This window comes from Crotalus tigris, unplaced genomic scaffold (genome assembly GCF_016545835.1).
Source record: "Crotalus tigris isolate CLP2741 ecotype Arizona unplaced genomic scaffold, ASM1654583v1 scf7180000023723.778456, whole genome shotgun sequence".
NCBI classification, from domain to species: Eukaryota; Metazoa; Chordata; class Lepidosauria; order Squamata; family Viperidae; genus Crotalus; species Crotalus tigris.
The window spans coordinates 331,790-357,171 of NW_024100141.1; the positions used below are offsets into that span (position 1 = coordinate 331,790).

Below are 25,382 nucleotides of genomic sequence, written 5' to 3' on the forward strand. Positions count from 1 at the left end.
ACTATTTTGTAATGGAAGAAGAATAAGAAAGAAAAAAAAGAGAAGATATGATATTAATAAATGTTTATTGATTATGTTATGGAAAAAGGGAATGGGGAGACACCCAAAGTGTTAAATATGTATTTAGAGCAGTGGTTCTCAACCTTTTTAATGCCGCGACCCCCAACCGGTCGTAAGTCGAGGACTACTCAACCAGTCGTAAGTCGAAGACTACTCAACTGGTGCAGCACCGTTTGCAGAATGGGACTTTTGGCGGGCTCAGCAGGGCAGAGACAGCCTGGACAATTCCTATTGGCTTTTGAAAGCCAATAGAATTAGATTCTATTCAAGAGAGTCTATGGCGGAAAAATGGCGGATTGTGTTGTTTGGCGACCCCCGTGAAATGGTCGTTCGACCCCAAATGGGGTCCCGACCCACAGGTTGAGAACCACTGATTTAGAGTAACAATATGGAAGATAGTAACTGAAATAGTAAAGCTTTATACAGGATTTGGACTTATTTAGATGAAATGTTACTGATTAAGAAAAAAAAAGGATTGTTATTAATAAATGAATATTAATTGTGTTAATGGGAAAAAAAAAGGAATGGAGAGACATTTGAAATCTTATTGATGACTGTTTTGACTGACTTAGTTGTACTGAAATATATTAACTTGAATATAATATACTACTAGAGCAGTGGTTCTCAACCTGTGGGTCGGGACCCCATTTGGGGTCGAACGGCCATTTCACGGGGGTCGCCAAACAACACAATTCACCATTTTTTTCCCCCTTTTCCTTAGCTGTGCTACTCCCTTTTATTCTGTTGGCTTTTGAAAGCCAATAGAAGAGACTCTCTTAAATAGAGTCTAATTCTATTGGCTTTCAAAAGCCAATGGGAATTGTCCAGGCTGTCTCTGCCCTGCTGAGCCCGCCAAAAGTCCCATTCTGCAAACGGTGCTGCACCAGTTGAGTAGTCCTCGACTTACGACCGGTTGAGTAGTCCTCGACGTACGACCGGTTGGGGGTCGCAGCATTAAAAAGGTTGAGAATCACTGTACTAGAGGGAATAGAGAGGGGTGCATTTTTTTTAGTGATTTAATTTGATCTTTACGAGTATGATTTTGTATTTGGACAATTGATTGCCCTGCCACCACAGTGATTCTTAAGCACTGGTTTGTAAAATGAAAAAACTAATAAAACTTGTTGTTTTTTTTCAAAAAAAATTGAAGAACGGCTTAATGGAGCATTGAGTCAACCCCTCCCATCCCTGGCTTTTGCTGAGCTGACCTGAATGATAAGAAGGGAAGTCCTCAATTTACAATCGTTCATTTAGGGACCATTAATTTATGATTTAGGACCGTTTTTTCACCTGACTATTGCACGTGATCAAAATTCAGATGCTTGGCATCTCAGTCTGTAACTTTCCCAGCCGGTTTCTGACAAGTCAAAACTCAACTGGGGGGAGGGGGTTTGAAGGAGCCCAGTTCACTTAATGACTGCATGATTCACTTAACTGTGACAAAAAAAAAAATCATAAAATGGGGAAAAATGGAGCTATCGTGTCACTGCTAGTCCTTCTTTTCACTAGACTTTCATAGATGACAGAAGGGTAGAGAAAGAAAGAAAGAAAGAAAGAAAGAAAGAAAGAAAGAAAGAAAGAAAGAAAGAAAGAAAGAAAGAAAGAGAAAGAAAGAAAGAAAGAAAGAAAGAAAGAAAGGGATGGATACAGATGATAGATAGATAGATAGATAGATAGATAGATAGATAGATAGATATGATAAATAGATAATAAATGAGAGATAGATAGATAGATAGATAGATACAGATGATAAATAGATAATAAATGAGAGATAGATAGATAGATAGATAGATAGATAGATAGACAGACAGAGATGGATAGATAGATAGATAGATAGATAGATAGATAGATAGATAGATAAATGGATGGATACAGATAAATAGATAGATAGATAAATAGATAGATAGATAGATAGATATAGTTCTAGATAGATAGATAGATAGATAGATAGATAGATAGACAGACAGACAGACAGACAGACAGAGTCATATGGATACAGATGATAGATAGATAGATAGATAGATAGATAGATAGACAGACAGACAGACAGACAGACGAACAGACAGACACTCATCTCACAAATGCTACGCTGGCCAGCAAACCAAAGTGTATTAAATAACCTTTAAAAACAATTAAATGTAAATATAAGGACTCTCTCTTCTTTTTACACCGCTGGCAAAGAACGGCTCCTTCCAACAAACATTGATCAAGCCTGCATCCTTAACATGCTTTCAAGGACATGGTTTTTTTTTTTACCACCTTTTAAAATATTGATTAAAAACCTTTTTAAAAAATCAAGAAAAGTGATTTTGTTTTTGTTTTTTTTTGTTGCTTGCAAACCACCTGCCATCATTTGCAGACCGGTGGGCTACGGTTTTTTGGAGAAAAGAAACCACAAAGACAGAGGCTGGGAATGTGGTCTGAATTAGAAACGAGTAAGGGGATTTTCCTGGATCAAAACAACCGCTCAGCTCATCTACCGGTCTTATCCTCATTGTGGCCACCACTGAAAAGACAACAAGCAGAATTTAAAGAGCCTTGCCAAATCTCTTTAGGCCGGCATTCTCAACAAGGCACCCATTTTCAAACGTACCCATTTTGGCAGTGTGCTGCAGCTGCCCAAAAAGCCAACACAGTGCTGGGCTGCATTAACAGAGGGACAGAATCAAGATCACGTGAAGTGTTAATACCACTCTACAAGGCCTTGGTAAGGCCACACTTGGAATACGGCATCCAGTTTTGGTCACCACGATGTAAAAAAGATGTTGAGATTCTAGAAAGAGTGCAGAGAAGAGCAACAAAGATGATTAGGGGACTGGAGGCTAAAACATATAAGGAACGGAATAGGCTGTGTGTCGTTTAATGAAGAGAAGGACGAGGGGGGACATGATAGCAGTGTTCCAATATCTCAGGGGCTGCCCCAAAGAAGAAGGAGTCAAGCTATTCTCCAAAGCGCCTGAAGGCAGGACAAGAAGCAATGAATGGAAACTAATCAAGGAGAGAAGCAACCTAGGAGAAATTTCCTGACAGTTAGAACATTAACCAGTGAAGCAGCTTGCCACCAGAAGTTGTGGGTGTTGCATTACTGGAGATTTTTAAAAAGAAACTGGACAGCCATTTGATCTGAAATGGTATAGGTCGGGAACAGAACAGAATAGAATAGAATGGAATGGAATGGAATGGAATGGAATGGAATGGAATGGAATATGGAATGGAATGGAATAAAAATAGAATAGAATAGAATAGAATGGAATGGAATGGAATGGAATAGAATAGAATAGAATAGAATAGAATAGAATAGAATAGAATAGAATAGAATAGAATAGAATAGAATAGAATAGAAGCTGGAAGGGACCTTGGAGATCTTCTAGTCCAGTCCCCTGCTCAAACAAGAGAACTATACCATCTCAGACAAGTGACTGTCCAGTCTCTTCTTCTTTTTTAAAAAAATAAGTTTTATTGGTTTTTTAATTTTTACATCAAAGTGCTTAAGAAACAACGTGGTGATGGGGTAATCAATCATCCAAAAACAGAATCATACATATTTAACTCAGGTTAATTCATTAAAAGTTCCCTCTCTGTTTCCCTCAAATAATCTAACATATTCAAATTAATACGTTTCTAAATAAAATTCAGTCAATCAAAACAATCATCAATAACATTTCATCTATAAAAATCCAAATCCTGTTTTTGAGCTTTACTAATTTACAATTACCATATTCCAATTTCACCTTAAATAAACATATTATTAACACTTCGTGTGTCCCTCGTTTCCCTTTTTTCCTAACATAATAGTTATATCTAAAATGCACATATTATTCCAACAGTAACATTTTTGTATTTTCTACATATATTCTATTTCTTAATCTAATAAGTTATTTCTTAATACCATTTCTTTTCTTGTCACAAATCCCTCTTATTCTCCTTCCATTACAAAATAGTTGTCCTGCCTAAAATAAAAGTATTACTCCCAAAAATACATTTCTACTCTATTTTAGATATATATTCTATCAATCAATCTATATCTACAAGACATCTTTTTAACCTATTAGGTAAAGTTTAGATCCCATCCAAATAGTTATCATATCTGAAACAAACATATTATTACAAGAAATATCTTCTTACTAAATTCGCATACTCAGTTAATTATTGAATTAGTCCAGATCTCTAAAGCCTTTTTTACCTATTAAGTGAAATTTTAAGTCGCATTTTTAAATCTAACTCTGGCTTTCTTTCTGTGCCAGACTGGTTTCCATAATAGAGCTTCTGTATTATCGAATCTCAGTATTTGAGTAAGGGTATTTATCGACCCTTCAGTCTGGTCAAAGTTCTCTTCTCCTTCTTCTAGTATCATCTGAATGGTGTAATCAGTTTTATTCCATGTTGTAGTTACTAGTTGATTATCCACGTTATCACAGTTTTCAAGTCTCTTCTTAAAGACCTCCAGGGATGAAGCAGCCACGATTTCTGGTGGCAAGCTGTTCCACTGGTTAATTGTCCTCACTGTCAGGAAGTTTCTGCTTAGTTCCAGGTTGCTTCTCTCCTTGATGAGTTTCCATCCGTTGCTTCTTGTCCTGCCTTCAGGCGCTTTGGAGAATAACTTGACCCCCTCTTCCATGGGGCAGCCCCTGAGATATCGGAAGACTGCTATCACGTCTCTGCTATTTCTTCTTTTCTTTAGACTGGCCAAACCCAAGTCCCGCAGCCATTCTTCGTATGTTTTATTCTCCTCGATTGGACTCCCTCGTATTTTTAGCCTAAAAATTAACTTGCCCCAAGTGGGTTAACTTTTGATCACAAATCAATCAGAATCAAATCTTTATCACGCTCATAGACCAGCATATTGGATCCCCCAAAAGATTTTGGGAATTTGACTGCAACCCCCCCCCCCATGCTTCCCCTTGTCCTGATTTTTGGCTAAGGGATGATTGTTATCAGAAATCAAACGTTTCCCGGTGCTGAATCTCCAGGCAGAATTTAGGTTTCTCCTAGCAAAACCGTCCCTTGATGTCTCCTGCAATTAGTCTGCCCGCATTGCCTATTAAATAAGATGGCTTCTAAAAATGTCGGCCCGTCTGTCTTTCTTTTTTAAAACAAAAACAAACAAAAAAAACACATTTAATTGCAATCCAGCTTCAGAACAGAGGATTCTGGAGGAATAAAAAAGAAGGAATATATATACATACATACATACATACATACATACATACATACATACATACATACATACATATATTCTAAAGATGAAAAGACGCTGCAGAGGACATGCACAGCTGGGAAAATGAGAAAACAGTATGCTCACAACCGATTCACTTTAGGACAGGGGTCTTCCGACTTGGCCCCTTCCTTTTATGACTTGTGGACTTCAACTCCCAGAATTCCTCAGCCAGGCACGCTGGTTCAGGAATTCTGGGAGCTGCAGTCCACAAGTCATAAAAGGGCCAAGTTTGAAGACCCCCGGTCTAGACTGTCTCTAGAACAGGGGTCTTCAAACGTGGCCCTTTTATGACTTGTGGACTTCACTCCCAGATTTCCTCAGCCAGACATGCTGGCTGAGGAATTCTGGGAGTTGAAGTCCACAAGTCATAAAAGGGCCAAGTTTGAAGACCCCTGCTTTAAGAGAATGAGGAGATTTGCTTGGCAAAATGTGGATATCGGTGGATGTGACAGTTTCAACATTGCTTAGGAGCAGCAGCAACCCAGGAGATTTCCTATTAACAGAATAACAGAGTTGGAAGGGACCTCAGAGGTCATCTAGTCCAACCCCTTGCTCAGCTCGGAAAGCCTGTACTATTCCAGTCAAATGGCTGTCCAGTCTCTTCTTAAAAACCTCCCATGATGGAGCACCCACAACTTCTGGAGCCAAGTCCTTCCACTGATTGATTATTCGGACTTTCACTAAATTTCTCCTTCATTCCAGGCTGCTTCTCTCCTTGATTAGTTTTCAGCCATTGCTTCTTGTCCTGCCTTCAGGGGCTTTGGAGAATAGTTTTTTTGATGAGTCTTCGGTACAGCGTGCAGGACTCGCATCCATAGAGAGAAGGGATAATCACAGCTCTGTAGATCTCCGGTTTTGTGGAGGTACATTAAAGGGACCTTGGGGGTCTTCTAGTCCAACCCCCAGCCCAAGAAGGAGATCCTATACCAGTGGTTCTCAACCTTTTTGATGCCACGACCCCAACCGGTCGTAAGTCGAGGACTACTCAACCGGTCGTAAGTCAAGGACTACTCAACTGGTGCAGCACCATTTGCAGAATGGGACTTTTGGCGGGCTCAGCAGGGCAGAGACAGTCTGGACAATTCCTATTGGCTTTTGAAAGCCAATAGAATCAGAGTCTATTCAAGAGAGTCTATTCTATTGGCTTTCAAAAGCCAATAGAATAAAAGGGAGTAGCACAGCTAAGGAAAAGGGGGAAAAAATGGCAGACTGCGTTGTTTGGCGACCCCCATGAAATGGTCATTCGACCCCAAATGGGGTCCCGACCCACAGGTTGAGAACCACGGCCCTATACCATTTCAGACAAACGGCTGTCCAGTCTCTTCTTAAAAACTTCCAGTGTTGGAGCATTCTGGAGGCAGGTTGTTCCACTGGTTAATTGTTCGAACTGTCAGGAAGTTTCTACTTAGTTCTAGCTTGCTTCTCTTTTTAACAAGCTTCCACCCCTTACAGCAAAGAGTCCCATGAGCCATAATGGCAAAAAGAGAAAGTGTTTGACTTCATTTAACAGAATAACAGAGTTAGAAGGCACCTTGGAGGTCTTCTAGTCCAACCCCCTGCTCAGGCAGAAGAACCTATATCAGGGCTTTTCAACCAGTGGTAGGGGTACCACCTGTGGTCCATTGGCACCTGGCAGGTGGTACGCGACCATCCTAGAAAAGTGGTAGCAGGGGAGGGGAATGAGCTGAACCGGTGGCAGCACCGCACAAGCCTGAGCGAGAGACGGCTGGAGCTGCAGGGCTGTCAGGGCTCAGCGGAAGCACCAGGATCAGCGCCAGGCTCCAGCTGATTGGCGCTTCTTCGGGGCTGTCAGGGCTCAATGGAAGCGCCAGGATCAGCGCCAGGCTCCACCTGGAGCTCGGTGCTGATCCTGGCACTTCTGCTGAGCCCAGAAGAAGCACCAATCAGCTAGAATGTTGCAGCCTCTCCAGGGTCTTGTGATTTACATTCAGATGCTTGGCAACTGATTCATATTTATGACGCTCACAGTGTCCCAGGGTCATGTGAAGTGACCAAAACCTGCTGCAACCACCCAGCAGATGGGGGGAATAAAAACCAAACACCCCCCCACCCCACCCCTACTGCCAATCCTCAACAGAAATGCTCACAACAATGAAAACCTCAAACAGGAGGAAGAGCACCGCCAGGTGGGCAGGCAGGTGTCTTGCTCGGCTGTGGCTTGGGGGGGGGGCACCTTTTTCAGTGCCACTGTAACTTCGAACAGTCACTAAGCGAACTGTTGAAAGTCGAGGACTACCTGTACTTCATCACTTTTTTCCTTTTTTGGGGGGGTCATCAAGTTTTTGACAACTTGCTGGGCGACTGGTGTTACTCGGATGTTGCTATATCCTAAAAGTGGTAGAATGGGTGAAAAGGTTGAAAAGCCCTGTTCTAGTCCAACCCCCTGCTCAGGCAGGAAACCCTATATCATTTCAGACAAATGGCTGTCCAGTCTCTTCTTAAAAACTTCCAGTGTTGGAGCATTCACCGCTTCTGGAGGCAGGTTGTTCCACTGGTTAATTGTTCTAACTGTCAGGAAATGTCTCCTTAATTTTAGCTCAGTTCTCTCCTTGATTAGTTTCCATCCGTTGCTTCTTCTCCTGCCTTCAGGCGCTTTGGAGAATAGCTTGACTCCCTCTTCTTTGGGGCAGTCCCTGAGATACTGGAACACTGCTATTGTGTCCCCCCTCATCCTTCTCTTAATTAAACGAGACATACCCAATTCTAGCAACCGTTCCTTATATGTTTTAGCCTCCAGTCCCCTGATCATCTCTGTTGTTCTTCTTTGCTCTCTTTCTAGACCGAGTCTCTACATCTTTATATCGTGATGACCAAAACTGGATGCCGTATTCCAAGTGTGCTCTTACCAAAGACCAAAACATTCACATTTCCAGCTCTGCAAAAGTCCTCCGTGTGCAGAAGATTCTCTCGTTATTAAGCTTTTTTTTTTCCTCTCTGGAGAATAGACAAGCTGAGAGCCAGGAAAAAAAAAAACAGGTTGTCAAAGACTCCGTTGTAGCTGATGCTGAGAAATTTCTAACCTTGCATCCTGCACGTTAAAAGCTGATTTTTTTTCTCACTCTATCAAAAAGACCACAGCCTTTCAACTATACCGCTCAAGCTTAGCGAACCAGCTGCAGACTTGCCTCGCGGTTTTCCCCAGCCTGGAAGACAAGGGAATAGGGGTGCGTTCTGGCCCAGGGGGATGGGCATTGTAGTCGGCACCTCTGAAAAGTATACGTGGAAGTCGGTCCGGGAGATATTTTCAGTGCCAAGGACATTGACGTGATCCAAGGGTTCCGTAGTAGCAGCCAGGATCATGAATGTTGGGTGGCTACAAAAAGAATCTGGAGGTCAGATTGGAAGGCAGATGAAGCAGAATCAAAGACTAGAATGCAGGTTGCATAAATATTTATAGAAGTATATACCGAGAAGGTTAGATAAACAGAAATATTAATGTAAGAGAAAATTAATCTTATTGTATATAATACAGATAGGGAAATTTGGAGAGAGGAGTTGCTCGGACATTACCCCTGAATTGTATCTGAAGAGGGATGGGAGGGAAGAAAGGAGAGGAGAGAGAAAAGAGTGAAGGAGGGGAGAAGGAAGTAGGAAGGTTGGAGAAGAAGAGGAGAAGTGGGGAGAAAGGGGAGGAGAAGGTGAAGGAAAGAGGAGAGGAAGAAGAGGGAAGTAGGGAAGAGAAGAAAGGGAGAAAGAAGGTAGAGAAGAAGGAGTGTGGATACAGTGAAAGGGGAAATGGGCGAGCAACACCCAAAGTCATGTGTATGTATTTATTTCATTTTATTAAAAGTAAGTTATATATGAATGTAAAAAGAATGTATGTTGACATCTGATAAATATCACGGTATATGTATGGGGGAGAGTTTGGAAAAATAAAAAAATTATTATATATATAAAAAAAGACTAGAATGCAGCTTAAAGATCATCTAGTCCAGCCCAGAAGGAATCCATTGCTACAGCGTCTGCTGTATTTAGGAGCAAGTTAATAATTGCTCACAAAATGAAAAACCACGACAGATTTAAAGAAAACTCGCATCCTTTATCCCAGACTTTGAAGAACCACAGGACCTTAAATGTATAAATCAGGATTTTTCAACCTGGACCATTTTAATAAGAGAGGGGAAATTCAACTTCCAGAATTCCCGACCCCTCTTAACGTTGCCCAGGTTGAAAAACACTGATATAAATGAATTTGTTTAACCTCCCTTCTATGTATAAAATTATTTCATTGGTGTTAAGGTTGGGCAAGGAATAAATACAATAATTACCTATAATCAGTACCTCTATCCACCTATTTATATTAGCCACTCTTGCAGGGAAACTAACCCCAGATTGAAACATTTTACCTATACAAAAAATTCTTAACTATTATAAATTCCTCAAACCACCTAAGACTCCACTAGCCAGATACCTAAGGGTTTCTGCTTGCCTTGATTTGGCCTCAAAATATCAATCTCTCTCTCTATTTTTTTTTAAAATATATAATTTTTAGTTGAAGATTTTTTAACAATTTTAAAGGCTACAAAAAAGTAAAGAAGAAAATAAGAAAAAGAGAAGAGAAAAAAAAAGAAGATAGATTCTTGTTTATGTATATGTACAGGTATATGTACTATATATATATACTGTATGTCTGTATTAGTTGTTTTAATTGTTCTTTAACTGTGTATTTTATATATTTTTTTATCTTTTAAAATTACAGTTTGTATTCCACCCTCCTTATGCTGGTCTATGACCGTCACTAAGATTTGATTTGAGGAAAGAAAGAAAGAAAGAAAGAAAGAAAGAAAGAAAGAAAGAAAGAAAGAAAGAAAGAAAGAAAGAAAGAAAAGAGAAAGGAGGGGAAGGAAGAAGAAAGAAAGAAAGAAAGAAAGAAAGAAAGAAAGAAAGAAAAGAAAAAAGAGGGGAAGGAAGAAGAAAGAAAGAAAGAAAGAAAGAAAGAAAGAAAGAAAGAAAGAAAGAAAGAAAGAAAGAAAAGAGAAAGGAGGGGAAGGAAGAAGAAAGAGAAAGAAAGAAAGAAAGAAAGAAAGAAAGAAAGAAAGAAAGAAAGAAAAGAAAGAAAGAAAGAAGAAAAGAAAGAAATATTTAAAGAAGTGACTTCTGATTTTCTTTGCAGTAGTAACATACAGTAGTAAACTGTACTTTCACATTCCTGAATGACATAATTCTCTTCTTTCCATATACATCCCTTTCTAATCAATAAAAAAAACTGATTATTGATCGAAAATGTCAATCCCAACAGGATTTTGTTGAGGAGACTGCTAGATATTTTCCTGAGCGACTGCACAGACTGTTAGCAACCTTTGCTCATGTACCGTGTGTTGGAAAAGTGAAATAAAATTACAAATAAATTTAAAAGGGACAACTTTTCGGAGTCTCTGTGATCACAAGGGGCTTCTACCTAATTGGGCTGCTCTTAAAATGAGAGTGTAAATCTCCACAGAGTAAAGTGATCCCTCCTTCCTTTGGCTTCTAAAAAGTCCACCCCATATTCTCCTTTTTTAACATTTATCAACAGGAGAGGAATCACTTTCTTAACTCTGACCAATCAGTTGCACCCTTCCCTGATCAAGGTAGAGAAGCTGGCTCCACAGGATGACCATCTGGAGAAGGCAGCAGCCAGGGACTCTGACAAAATCAATCAATCAATCAATCAGAATAGAGCAGGAAGGGACCTTGGAGGTCATCTAGTCCAACCCCCTGCTCAAGCAGAAAAACCTATAGCATTCCAGACAAGTGGCTGTCCATTCTCTTCTTAAAAACCTCCATTGGTGGAGCACCCACAACTTCTGGAGGCAAGTAGTTCCACTGGTTAAATGTCATCACTGTTCGGAAGTTTCTCCTTAATTCCAGGTTGCTTCTCTCCTTGATTAGTTTCAATTTAAAAATTTAATGGAGGAAGAGGAGGAGGAGGAGAAGGACTGTGGGGCCCTTGGTGCTCTCTGAGCTGGGTGGTTTTCTTGCAGACGTTTCATGACCCAGCTAGGTAACATCATCAGTGCTCGAAGGGAGTAGGGTTGGAGAAGGAGGAGGAGGAGGAGAAAGAAGAATATGGGGTCCTTGGTGCTCTCTGAGCCTGGTGGTTTTCTTACAGACGTTTCATTCCCCAACTAGGTAACATTATCAGTGCTAGAAGGCAGTGGGGCTGGAGGAGGAGGAGGATGGGGGGGGGAGGAGGATTGTGGAATCCTCGGTGCTCTCTGAACTTGGTGGTTTTCTTGCAGACGTTTCATGACCCAGCTAGGTAATATTGTCTGGGGGGAAAAAAAGAGAGAGGGGTTTGTGGAGAGGAAGAGTCCTCCCCCTCCCCCCCCCTCCCTTCTCCACAACCCCCCCTCCCTTCTAGCACTGTTGATGTTACCTAGCTGGGTCATGAAACGTCTGCAAGAAAACCACCAAGCTCAGAGAGCACCAAGGAACCCACAGTTCTCCTCCTCCTCTTCCTCTTCCTCCTCCACTCCACAAACCCCACTCCTTTTCAGCCCTGTGATGACGTTACCTAGTTGGGTTATGAAACGTCTGCAGGAAAACCACCCAGCTCAGAGAGCAACAAGGACCCTCTCAATGCAATCCTGAGCTTGCAAATATTCTGTTCTACAGGTGGCATTAAGCATGTTCACCGCCTTAAGTTATTTATACAAACAATAAAGGTAGAATATAAATGAAATGAATAAAGAAATAAACAATTTGGATTAGGGCTTAGAGAAATGCCAAATAGAACAGCCCCACCAAACCAACTGGTTATAGTCTTTCTTTCTTTCTTTCTTTCTTTCTTTCTTTCTTTCTTTCTTTCTTTCTTTCTTTCTTTCTTTCTTTCTTTCCTTTCTCTTCCTTCCTTCCTGCTTTCTTTCTTTCTTTTCTTTCTTTTTCTTTCTTTCTTTTCTTCCTTCCTCTCTGCTTTCTTTCTTTCTTTTTCTTTCCTTTCTCTTCCTTTCTTCCTCTCTGCTTTTTCTTTCTCTTTCTTTTTTCTTTCTCTGTCTTTCTCTCTCTCTCTCTCTCTCTCTCTCTCTCTCTCTCTCTCTCTCTCTCTTTCTCTAACTCTCTTTCTCTCTCTCTCTCTCTCTCTCTCTCCCAAATGCTTTATTCCCAGGAAATGCCACACCACTTTTGTTCTCAGAACCATATTTCCTACTGGACTGCATTCTTTCATTTTCTTCCAGCCATGCTGCTGTTTTCTTTAAGAAAAATAAATAAAGTTCTCCAGGCAAGACCATCAGGTCAGTGCTTAAATCAATGATGATCCTGGCATTGTCCAAAACCTTCCACCCGTTGCCTCCAAGCCGTGTACCTTCCCCCCACCTGGCCACCAACCTTGGAAAAGCGTCATGCTGTGCTCAAAGGACTCACAATTTTTCATCCTTTCTTTCTAACCACCGTTGCCAGCCCCAGCTCTGCCAAGATCTCAGCGGCGTCATTGCTCTCTGTCCAAAATCCGACAATGAACGGCTGCGACTTGGAACTGCCAGCCAGGCCGGCAATGTGGCACAAGGAACAAATGAACAGAAAGGCCCTTTTCATGCCACAGTCCCTGACTGGATAGTAGCACTCCCCCCCCCCCCAAAAAAAACCCCATATTCTGAAAGATGGAGAATATCGGGGGGGGGCAGTCTGGTCTAGTGGTTAAGGCATCATGCTAGAAAGTGGGAGACCGTGAGTTCTAGTCCCGCCTTAGCTATGAAAGCTGACTGGGTGACTCTGGGCCAATCACCAGGAGACGGTGAGTTCTAGTCCCACCTTAGACATGAAAGACGGCTGGGTGGCTTTGGGCCAATGACCAGGAGATGGAGAGTTCTAGTCCCGCCTTAGGCATGAAAGACGGCTGGGTGACTTTGGGCCAATCACCAGGAGATGTTGAGTTGTAGTCCCGCCTTAGGCATGAAAGACGGCTAGGTGACTTTGGGCCAATGACCAGGAGATGGAGAGTTCTAGTCCCGCCTTAGGCATGAAAGACGGCTGGGTGACTTTGGGCCAATCACCAGGAGACAGTGAGTTCTAGTCCCACCTTAGACATGAAAGCCAGTTGGGTGATTTTGGGCCAATCACCAGGAGACTGGGAGTTCTAGTCCCACCTTAGGCATGAAAGACGGCTGGGTGAGTTTGGGCCAATCACCAGGAGAAGGTGAGTTCTAGTTCCTCCATAGACATGAAGGCCAGCTGGCTGGCTTTGGGCTAATCACCAAAAAATGATACGTTCTAGTCCTGCTTGAGGTATGAAAGTTAGCTGGGTGACTTTGGGCCAATCACCAGGTGATATGAATTCTTGTCCCACCTTAGCCATGAAACCTGGAGATGGTGAATTCTAGCCCCACCCTTAGCCAATCCCCAGGAGATGGTAAGTTCTAGTCTCGACTTAGGCATGAAAACTGACTGGGTGATTTTGGCCCAGTTGTTCTCTCTTAGCCCAAACTACCTCACAGGGTTGTTGTTGTGCAGAAAATAGGAGGAGGAAGCTGTATTGGATATGGTCGCTGCCTTGAGTTATTTGTAAAAACAATCAAGGTGTGATTAAAAAATAATAATAAAATAAAAGAATAAAAGAAAAGAATAAAAGAAAACAAAATAATAAAATAAATAAAATAAAATAATACTAAAGTAAAATAAGTACTAAAATGAGAACTAAAATAAAATAATAAAATAAGATAAAATAATAAAATAAAATAAAATCACTGGAGGTTTTTAAGAAGAGATTGGAAAGTCACTTGTCTGAGATGGTATAGGACAGGTTCTCCTGCTTCAGCGGGGGGGTGGGACTAGAAGTCCTCCAAGGTCCCTTCTAGCTCTATTCTATTCTATTCTATTCTATTCTATTCTATTCTATTCTATTCTATTCTATTCTATTCTATTCCATTCCATTCCATTCCATTCCATTCTATTTTCTATTCTATTCTATTCCATTCTATTTTCTATTCTATTCTATTCCATTCCATTCCATTCTATTTTCTATTGTATTTTCTATTCTATTCTATTCTATTCTATTCTATTCTATTCCATTCCATTCCATTCCATTTTCTATTCTATTTTCTATTCTATTCTATTTTCTATTCTATTCCATTCCATTCCATTCTATTTTATTCCATTCCATTCTATTTTCTATTCTATTCTATTCCATTCTATTTTCTATTCTATTCTATTCTATTCTATTCTATTCTATTCTATTCTATTCTATTCTATTCTATTCCATTCCATTCCATTCCATTCTATTTTCTATTCTATTCCATTCTATTTTCTATTCTATTCTATTCTATTCTATTCTATTCTATTCTATTCTATTCTATTCTACCCTAGCCTAGCCTACCTACTCTATTCTATTTTCTGTTCTGTTCTGTTCTACTCTATTCTAAATCAAATAAAATGAAATGAAATAAAATAAAATAGTGATCAATGAGAACTAGAAACCTTGCAGATGTCGATCCCTCTGGGGACAGTCCTAAACTGAGCAATATTTTCAAAGGTTATATGTTCCCCACCCCCACCACCACCACCTTAACCTGAACATTTTCAGGCTATATAGCTCCTTTCTGCCTTCAAACCCAAAAAGTGTGAGTAAAACCATCGCTCAAGGTCTTCACTCGTGCCAAATGCCCGGCTTCAACCTCTCCTGCTTGGGCCGGCAGCCAAGGCAGGGAATAAGCCCCGAATGCATAATGGAAGGGTTGCTCAAACATTCACACCCATCCCTGGACGAGTCTCCTCACTTGGCAGCTGAAGGCATTCATCAACTCCTTTGAGGAACAGGATGCTGGCAGCCACAGGGGCGATTGATCAGCGGCGCTGCCTCGTGGAGTGGGGGGGGGAGGAATGTGAGATACAGCTAATGAGCAGACACACACACACAGCGTTCATTTTGTAGGGTGCGGGTAATCCTTGACCCCAGTCGTGCCCAACGTTTCCACTGCTAAGCGGAGGCAGTGGGTGTGTGAGTTTTGCCCCGTTTTACGACTTTTCTTGCTGCGGTTGTTAAACGAATCACTGCAGTTGTTCGATCACCAATAAAAGAGAATATTGTTAGTGTGTGCGGGGGGGGGGGAATGAGAGGTCTTTGATGCTCTCTGAGCCTGATTTTTTTTCTTGCAGATGTTTCATGGCCCAAGTAGGGAATATCATCGATACAGGTTTGGGGGGGGGGGGAGGAGGAGGAGGAGGAGGACGACGACGATGATGACGACGACGATGACTGTGGGGTCCTTGGTGCTCTCTGACCTTGGTGGTTTTCCTGCAGACATTTCATGACCCAACTAGGTAACGTCACCACAGTGCTGAAAAGGACTGGGGTTTGTGGAGTGGAGGAAGAGGAAGAGGAAGAGGAGGAGGAGGAGGAGGAAGAGGAGGAGGAGGAGGACTGTGGGTTCCTTGGTGCTCTCTGAGCTTGACTGTTTTCTTGCAGACGTTTCATGACCCAACTAGGTAACATCATCAGGGACAGAAGAGAGAGAGATTTCCAGGGAGGAGGAGGAGGAGGAGGAGCAGGAGGAGTGTAGGATCTTTGGTGGTCTCTGACCTTGGTTGTTTACTTGCAGACATTTCATTATCCAACTAGGTAGCATCATCAGTGTTAGAGGGGAGTGGGGTTTGCAGAAAGGAGAGGGGAAGACAATGATGTAGCCCTGATGATGTTACCTATTTGGGTCATGAAACGTCTGCAAGAAAACAACCAAGCTCAGAGAGCACCAAGGATCCCACAGTCCTCCTCTTCCTTCCTCCTCCTCCTCCTCCTCCTCCTCCTGCTCTTCTTCTCCTCTTCCCCTTTTTCTTCTCCTCCATTCCACATACCCCTTTCTCTTCTAACTCTGATGATGTTCCCTAGCTGGGTCATGAAACGTCTGCAAGAAAATCACCAAGCTCAGAGAACACCAAGGACCCCACAGTCCTCCTCCTCCTCCTAGCCCTGATGACATTACCTGCTTGGGTCATGAAATGTCTGCAAGAAAACCACCAAGCTCAGAGACCAACAAGAACCCCACAGTCCTCCCCCCCCTTCTCTTCCACCCCACAAACTCCTCTTCCTTCTAGCACTGATGATGTTACCTAGTTGGGTCATGAAACGTCTGCAAGAAAAACTACCCAGCTCAGAGAACATGAAGGACCGCACAGTCTCCTCCTCCTCCTCCTCCTCCCCCCCAACAAACCCCTGTCTCTTCTAGCACTCATGATGTTAGGTAGTTGGGTCATGAAACGTCTGCAAGAAAACCACCCAGCTCAGAGAGCACCCAGGACCCCCTCGTTGTTAAGTTAGTCACGCGGTTGTTCAATGAATCTCGCTTCCCCCACACACTTTGCTTCTCAGACGGTCACAAAAGGGGATCCCACGAACCCCCGGGACGCTGCGACCGTTGTAAAATGTGAGCCAGTTGCCAAGCGAACGAATTTCGGTCCCGGGACCACGGGGGATGCTGCAAAGGTGGTAAAGTGGGAACCAGGGTCCGTTGTGACTTCGAACAGGTCACTAAACGAACAGCTGTAAGTCAAGGACTGCCTGGGTTTGGGAATGAAAAGCGACAACTCCTCGGAAGCCGCACACCGCTGATCGCAAGGAGGCAGCGAGCTCGCAATCCCAGGAGCCCTGCACGGTCTCTTCCTTTCTAAAAAAGAAACTTAAGCTGCTAATCCTCTTTGAGGGGAGAAAAGGGATTGCTATCTCGCATCTCTGCAGCGAGTCCTGCTTTATACCCCAGTAATTAGAGAGCCGGCGTTTAAAAGCCTTACTGAGAACTACCGCCTTGAATAAATCTACCTTTTGAAGCCCTAAGAATCTTCTCCAGGCTCTAAAGCAGAGTTTTCTCTTTGCTACCTGTTCACTGAAGGTTTACTCGCTGCTCTGCTCTTCAGGCTGGCTGGACGTGCAGGCGAGGAGGTTTTGCAAATACAGGCCGTCCTCGACTTACGGCGCTTCATTTAGTGACGGTTCAAAGTTACGACGACGCTGGGAAAAAAGACCGTTTGTTCACGCCTGTGACTGTGGCGGCATCCCCACCACGTTCGTCTGATTTACATTTGAATGCGGGACAACGGATTCATATTTATAGACGGTTTGCAGAATCCCAGGGAAGGCCAGATTTGCTTAACGATTTGTGTGACTAACGTAACAAAGTGCAGCGATTCACTTAACAACGGTGTTGAGAAAGGTCGTAAAATGGGGCAAAATCCACTTAACCACCATCTCCCCAGGCGACAGAAGTTTTGGGTTGTGATGGTAAGAGGAAGACTCCCCAGAGGTAAAATTAAGTTTGGAAGGGTTTATTTATGTATTATGTGTGAATTTGCTCAATTTCTATACCCCCCCCCACCTCCCCGTCTCAGTCAATGACTCTGCACGGCTTGCCATTCAAGACATACGTTGCCATTAAAAATACTAAAGTATTAAAAAAAAGTTTTAAAATGGTTAAAAAACGCTAAAAAAAGCTGGATCAAATTTAGCCCACAACGCATTTTAAAGTTCCAATTTTCCAGTTTCCTGGCCTGAAAAAAAAAGAAAAGTAAGAGTTTGAAGACCCCTGCTGTAATGCTACAACACTGCCAGTTGAATTTCTGCCTTCCAAACAAGAGACTGAAAGTGTTTTTAATTGGGGAAACAATTAAAATTATTAATCACGGCAGGGAAAGAAGACAGGTCTACACTATTCACGATTCAGCTGGCAGAAAACATCAACGGTCCAATTTAATATACAACGCAGCACTTAAAATCATTAAAATCAGCAACTTCAACCATCCTACCCTACAAGGCTGTTGTTGGGGAGGGGGGAAATCTAGAGTGCTTTTCAAGGGAAAAGGCGAGACAGAAATCCGAGAGAGGGAAATAAATACCTTTTATTTAGGATTGTTCTGTTTTTATATTCCCCCCCCCCAGAATTCACTTCTACTCATTTGGGTGATCCCTTCTGAATTTTACCCCCACAACAGCCCTGTGAGGTAGGATGAACTGAGAGAGGACGACAAGCCCCAGTCACACCCAATGAGCTTCCAGAGAGAAAGTGAACTTAAACTGGGCTGGTCCCTCTCGCTCTCAACCCACCCCACCCCGCAGGGATTTGTTCTGGGGAAAACAGAAGGAAAGAATATTGTGTGTGTGTGTGTGTGTGTGTGTGTGTGTTCACTGCCTTGAGTTATTGATAAAAATGATAAAGGCGAGATATAAATAAATCAAATAAATAAAACCTGGCTCTTCCGGGGTCTATCCAAATCTTGTATCATAATGCCTCTCTTAAAAAGTCCGGATCCCTTTCTCTCCAATCCCAAACAGCCCTTTTCTCAAAAAACGCCTTCCTCTTCTTCTCTCCCCTTCCCAATCCAGGCCTGACTCCCTTCATATCTGGGGTTGCCAATGTTCTTAGTGAACAGAGCTAAAACAGAAAGAAATTTAAATCTTAAAATTGGTTTTTTTTGTTTTTCCCTCGACACTTAGCATCTCTGTGCGCCCAACAAAATTTCAGCCCGATTGTTCTGCTTTCCCTGGATCTCTACACACAGGATTATCAGGGTCTACAGACCTTTCCCCCTCCCCCAGCATCCTGGGTGTTGACACCTTGCGTTAAGAAAGCCCAACACTCGACACAAACAGCCTGTACACCTGTTCACCATCACCAGGAATGCAGCTCCCAAAAACCTGGTCAGCATACCAGAACGAGGCTCGGCTTCCAGATTCCCCACCGGTTCAGAGGACCGCCCATCCCATTATCCTTGCCAGCAAGATGCAGGTTCGCACCCTCATCCCTTTCTCTCTCTCTCTCCCTCCTGCTCCCAGCTCCGGCTGCACCCCAACTGTCTTGCACTACGCACTGTTGATTTTGCAAACAGGAGCAACCGGTGTGTTTCCAACAAAACCCTGGCCCTAGGAAAGGCGGATTTGAGGAGGGGGGTGGGTGGGAGATCCCTTCCTGGTCCGAAAGGGAAAAAGCCGGGAAGCTATTTTTTTTTCTGCGGCAGTGGCCACAGGGCAGTGGGCTGGCGAGTGCCGCAGTGTTTTGCCAGCCTGTCCCGCCCAAGGTGGTCTTCAATGTTGCAAGGACACCAAGGGGAGAGCAAGCGGGGGCAGGGGGGCAAAGGGCGGAGACATCGGAGAATTGAGGAAGGGTGGGGGAGAAACAGCTGGGGAGGGTAGCAAACTCCAAGAGCAAACTCTTTGCATTTGCAGAATAGAAAAGCATCCAAATAGTTTTATTTGGCCAAGTGTGATTAGACACACAAGGAATTTGTCTCTGGTGCAGACGCTCTCCGTATCCAAGCAAAGCACCAAATTAATAATAATAATAACCATAAGAATAATATCAAGCAGAGAGGATAATAAAGACGATAATAAGAAGGAAAATAATATTATGAATGTACTATTAATAATAATACACTTATTATTAATAATGGTACCATTCGTACTAATGGCATTAATTGCAATAATGGTACGATTAATACCGTTATTAATAATAGAAGGTAATAAGACGAGTAATAACATTTGCTAAGAGGTAAAGCACCTTCGGGTGTGCATGAGACCACAGGAACATTTATGGGGGATGGTCCTTCGGCAAACATCCAGAGATTTGAAGGAAGAGAACGACGATAACAATCCCTAAACATCTGGATCAGGGGTTCTCAACCCCCGGTCCGTGGAGCAGTACTGGGCCACGGCATGCCAGCAACCGGTCCCCACAAACAAGCAAAGCCCCATCCGTGGGATGCAGGCAGCACACACAATCACGCACTGTCCGGTCCGTGGAAAACCCTCTCTCCACGGATATGGTCCCTGGTGGTGCCCAAAAGGTTGGGGATCTCTGATCTGGAGTATCTGATCTGGAGCATCCCTTGAACACTATTGGGCGTTGACCACCTCCCCATCAGTCAATTGCAGAAGGCAGCTTGATTAGGAGCAGTTGACATCCAGCCACCCCACCCTATAAATAATAGCAAACCACATCTGGCTCTCTCAGGTCCTTAGGAAGGACTTGATCGGAGGGGGGGAGCACAGATGCCAAACCCAGGCTAACATCTGGCTGATTCTGGTGCCCCCACACCCTCCTAATAGCAGTTTTGAAGAGGATGGTGGGGCTTTTTTTTTTTTTTTAAGTTTTCTACCTTGTTGAGTTTGACAAGGGGGGAGTCTGTCCTGGCCTCCAGGAAGCCAACCCAGCCACGAGGCAGAAAGGTTTTAATGGAAAGCAGGATAACAGTGTTGGAAGGGACCCTGGAGGTCCTCTAGACCACTCCGCCTGCTCAAGCAAGAGACCTGCCATTCTGGACAAAAAAAGCTGTCTTCTTCGAAACCTCCATAATTTCTGGCCGTAAGCCTGATTATTCTCACTCCTTATTTCGAATCTGGATCTCAGAATAACAACAGTTGGAAGGGACTTTGGAGGTCCTCTAGTCCAGCCTCCCACTCAAGCAGACTTGATGATACCATTCCAGGCAAACGGCTGTCCAGTCTCTTCTGGAAAACCTCCACCCACGACGGGGCCACCCCTGGCTCTTGCCCAGATTCACACGTGTTCTCTCACACTCTCCTCGCGAGCACGCCGGTCAGCTCACGCCTCCCCCCCTCACCATACACACACACAACTCCCCCGAACTTCCATCCAGGTCTGTCCCGAGCGCAACCCCTCGGAATTCCTCCGGCATCCCCCGACGGCGTTCCTTCCCGGGCGCTGGCGCCCGCGGGCGCCCTCGCCCTCCTTCGACGCCGCCGGAGCCTTTCCCAGGCGCGCCCCTCCGCTTCCCCAAGCGGCCCCAACCCGCCCCACTTACTGCAGTCGTCGGACTCGTAGCCGTCGGCCGCCTCCTCTTCCTCCTCCGCGCGGGCCGGCGGGGGTGGCGGATGGGTAAGGGGGTCGTCCTGCTGCGGGGGCTCGGGGGCTCGCGCCGTCGGGGGGGCGTCCCCGCTGCCGTAGGCGCCGAAGAGCTGGTCCAGGTCCTCATCGTCGTCCCGCGGCGGGGGCGTCCCGGACGGGCTGGGGCTGGCCGGGCCGGCCGAGGCGCGGCGCTGGCTTTGGCTCCGGCTGAGCGGCGCGGCGGCGGCGGGGAGGCCGCGGGGGAAGCGCGGGAAGTAGTCGGAGATCTGCTTGATGGGGCGGATGGGACCCGGGCAGACGTCGATGGCCATGTGCTCCTGGATGCTGATGGGCGGCTTGTCGCCTTTGCGGAGGCTCATGCGGGCGGCTCCCGCAGGGGCGCCCGCCGGCGGAGGAGAAGGAGGAGGAGCAGGCAGGAGGAGGAGGTGGTTGCGGGTGTCGGCGCCGCCGCCGCTGCGAAGAGCCCGGAGAGGCCGTCGCCAGCCCGGCCCTGCTAAGCCGAGCGCCCCGGCACGCCGCTGTCTGCTGGAGGGCGGGCGGGAAGCAGGCTGGGAGGGACGGAGGGAGGCTGGCAACGGCGGCGGCGGGCAGCCAGGCTGGGCACAGGCAGGGGGTGGGCGTTGAGGGTGATGTCACCGCCTCTCGCCGCCCAGCCCTGCCCGGCTCTGCCCAGCATGAGCGGAGCGAAGGGCCGGGCAGGAGGCGCCCGAGCCTCCCTCCCCCTCCCAACAGCCCTGCCCCGCTGGGGAGGGGAGGGGAGGGGGGGTCGGCCCTGCGGAAGGCAAGCGGGCGGGCATCGTACTCTCTGTGGGGTAGATTGCTGCTGGAGCTGGAGGCTCTCAGGGAGGGCAGGGGAAGGCGGAGAGGGGCTCGGCCAAGCCTCTCCAGCCCCCAACCCCAACCCTGCCCCGCTAAAGAGGGGAGGGGGGGTCGGCCCGGCCAGGCCAGCCTCGCGAAAGGCAAGCGGGCGAGCATCGGACTCTGTATAGGGTAGACTGCTGCTGGAGCTGGAGGGTCTAAGGAAGGGCACGGGAAGGCGGAGAACGGCTCGGCCAAGCCTCTCCAGCCCCCAACCCCAACCCTGCCCCTCTAAAGAGGGGAGGGGGTCGGCCCAGCCAGGCCAGCCCCGCGGAAGGCAAGCGGGCGGGCATCGGATTCTGTATAGGGTAGACTGCTGCTGGAGCTGGAGGCTCTAAGGAAGGGCAGGGGAAGGCGGAGAGGGGCTCGGCCAAGCCTCGCTAGCCCCCAACCCCACCCCTGCCCCGCTAGAGAGGGGAGGGGGGGTCGGCCCTGCGGAAGGAAAGCGGGCGGGCATCGTACTCTGTATAGGGTAGACTGCTGCTGGAGCTGGAGGCTCTAGGGAAGGGCAGGGGAAGGCGGAGAGCGGCCCGGCCATACCTCTCTAGCCCCCCCCCCTCACCCGTGCCCTGCTAGAGAGGGGAGGGGGATCAGCCCCGCGGAAGGCAAGCGGGCGAGTACTCTGTATGCAGCTTCTGGGGTAGACTGCTGCTGGAGGTGGAGGCTCGGAGGGAGGGCAGGGGAAGGCGCAGAGGGGCTCGGCCAAGCCTCTCTAGCCCCCCCCACACCCACTCTCAGCCCTACTGCGCCTGGCCAGCCCAGCCCCCGGGAAGCCAAAGCGCGCGCCTGGGGGAGGGGGAGGTTTCCTCCGTCTAGACTCTAGAGCGCCCCGGATAGACTGCAGGTGGAGCTGCATGCTCGTGGGAAGGAAAGGCCGGGCAGGGGGCGCCCGAGCCTGTCTAGACCTCTCACTCCCCCGCCCCCCAGCCTTGCCCCGCTAAAGAGGGGAGGGGGATCGGCCCGGCCAGGCCAGCCCCGCGGAAGGCAAGCGAGCGATCAACATATTCTGTATGGGGTAGACTGCTGCTGGAGCTGGAGGCTCGAAGGAAGGGCAGGGGAAGGGGGAAAGCGACTCGGCCAAACCTCTCTAATCCCCTCCCTGCCCCGCTAGAGAGGGGAGGGGGATCGGTCCGGCCAGGCCAGCCCCTGGGAAGCCAAAGCGCGCGGAGGGGGGTTTCCTCCATCCTCCGTCTGGAGCTTCCCGGATAGACTGCTGCTGGAGCTGGAGTCTCGTAGGAAGGGAAGGGCAGGGGGCGCCCGAGCCTCCCTAGCTCCCCCCCCCGCACCAGTCCAGCCCCGCTAGAGAGGGGAGGGGGGGAAGATCGGCCCGGCCAGCCCAGCCCCGCTAGAGGGAAGGCGAAAAGTGTGTGGGGGGGTCTTCTATCGTCTGGAGCTTCCCTGATAGACTGCTGCTGGAGCTGGAGGCTGGAAAGAAGGGCTGGGCAGGGGGCGGCCGAGGGCCCAGCCAGGCCAGCTTCGGAGAAGCCCCGCGGAAAGGCAAAGGGGTGGGGTCCTCCGTCTGGAGCTTCCCGGATAGACTGCTACTGGAGATGGAGGCTCGGCCAAGCTTCTCTAGCCCTCCCCAGCCCTGCCCCGCTAGAGAGGGCGGGGGAGATCGGACCGGCCTGCCCAGCCTCGGGGAAGGCAAGCGGGCGATCATCATTCTCTGTATGCAGCTTCTGGGGTAGACTGGGGCTGGAGCTGGAGGCTCCGAAGGGAGGGCCTGCTAGAGAGGGAGATCGGCCTGGCCAAGCCCAACCTCGCAAGCGAGCATCCTTTCATCTGGTGCTTCCGGGGTAGACTGCTGCTGGAGGTGGAGGCTCGAGGTCGCCGTGGGGCAGGGAGGAGGGCGCGAAGCTCCTCCTCACCCCTCCAGCCCCTCCTGGAGAGCCGAGTGGACAGCCATTTTGCTGGAATAGGACATGGGCCTTCCTGTTTGAGCAGGAGGTTGGACTGGGTGACCTCTTAAGATCCCTTCCGATTCTGCTTTTCCGTGTTCTGCCTGCCCCTTCGGCCGTCGGCAAGGACGGGAGATCGTCCTCGGCCAGCCCAGCCTCGGGCAAGCCCCGCGGGAAGCCGGCGTCCTCCATCCTCCGTCTTGCAAGCTTCGGAGATAGACTGCTGCTGGAGCTGGAGGCTTGAGGCGGCAGAACGGCGGGAAGCAAGAGTGTTGGGGGGAGACGCGGAGTCCTTTCTCGGAGTGTAGTGTAAAGCGAGAGCGGAAGTTTCTGTGGGTCGTTTGCTCTCTTGTGTATTTGTGTGTGTGTGTGTGTGAGAGAGAGAGAGAGAGAGAGGAATCTAAATTGAAGGCAGCCTGGATGGGGGGGAGGCAGAACAAGATTCCCTTCCTCCTTCCCCCCCACTTCTGGGCATCTATAAAAGCCACACCTGAGGCCACATACCACACAGAGATGCACACCTACACAACCACACACACATTGTTTAATTCTTCATATAAATCAGGGGTCTCCCAGCTTGGCAACTTTAAGACTTAGGGACTTCCACTCCCATAATTCCCCAGCCAGCCTGTTTTAAGAGAGGTGGACTTCAACTCCCAGAATTCCCGAACCAGCATGCTTTAAGAGAGGTGGACTTATAACTCCCAGAATCCCCCAGCCAGCCTGCTTTAAAAGGGGTTGACTTCAACTCCCAGAATCCCCTAGCCAGCATGCTTTAAAAGAGGTGGACTTCAACTCCCAGAATCCCCCAGCCAATTGCTTTAAAAGAGGTGAACTTCAACTCCCAGAATCCCCCAGCCAGCCTGCTTTAAAAGGGGTTGACTTCAACTCCCAAAATCCCCCAGCCAGCATGCTTTAAAAGAGGTGGACTTCAACTCCCAGAATCCCCCAGCCAACTGCTTTAAGAGGGGTGGATTTCCACTCCCAGAATCCCCAGCCAGCCTGCTTTAAGAGGGGTGGACTTCAACTCCCAGAATCCCCCAGCCAGCATGCTTTAAGAGGGGAGGACTTCCACTCCCAGAATCCCCCAGCCAGCCTGCTTTAAAAGGGGTGGATTTCCACTCCCAGAATCCCCAGCCAGCCTGCTTTAAGAAGGGTGGACTTCAACTCCCAGAATCCCCCAGCAGTCTGCTTTAAGAGGGGTGGACTTCAACTCCCAAAATCCCCCAGCCAGCATGCTTTAAGAGGGGAGGACTTCCACTCCCAGAATCCCCCAGCCAGCCTGCTTTAAAAGGGGTGGATTTCCACTCCCAGAATCCCCCAGCCAGCCTGCTTTAAAAGGGGTGGATTTCCACTCCCAGAATCCCCAGCCAGCCTGCTTTAAGAGGGGTGGACTTCAATTCCCAGGCTCATAAATGTGACAAATAGACATAAGTCCATTTTCAGCACCGTGGTAACTTTGAACGGTCACTAAGAGAACCGTTGTAAGTCGAGGACTGTCTGTAATGGACAGGCACCAAGAGTAGATTGATGGAAAAACCGTTTCCGTGCGCAAAGGTGGAA

At 46.9% G+C, this 25,382-nt stretch overlaps 1 protein-coding gene across 1 annotated transcript in view; it reads right to left on the reverse strand.

Moving 5' to 3' along the window:
* LOC120297976 (double C2-like domain-containing protein beta) overlaps nucleotides 1-25,382 on the reverse strand; it is a 202,759-nt gene that overhangs the window by 114,273 nt on the left and 63,104 nt on the right. Inside the window, exon 9 of the mRNA XM_039321257.1 lies at nucleotides 21,020-21,585. Coding sequence (XP_039177191.1) covers nucleotides 21,020-21,585 — 566 coding nt within the window. The remainder of the gene's footprint in view (nucleotides 1-21,019; nucleotides 21,586-25,382) is intronic.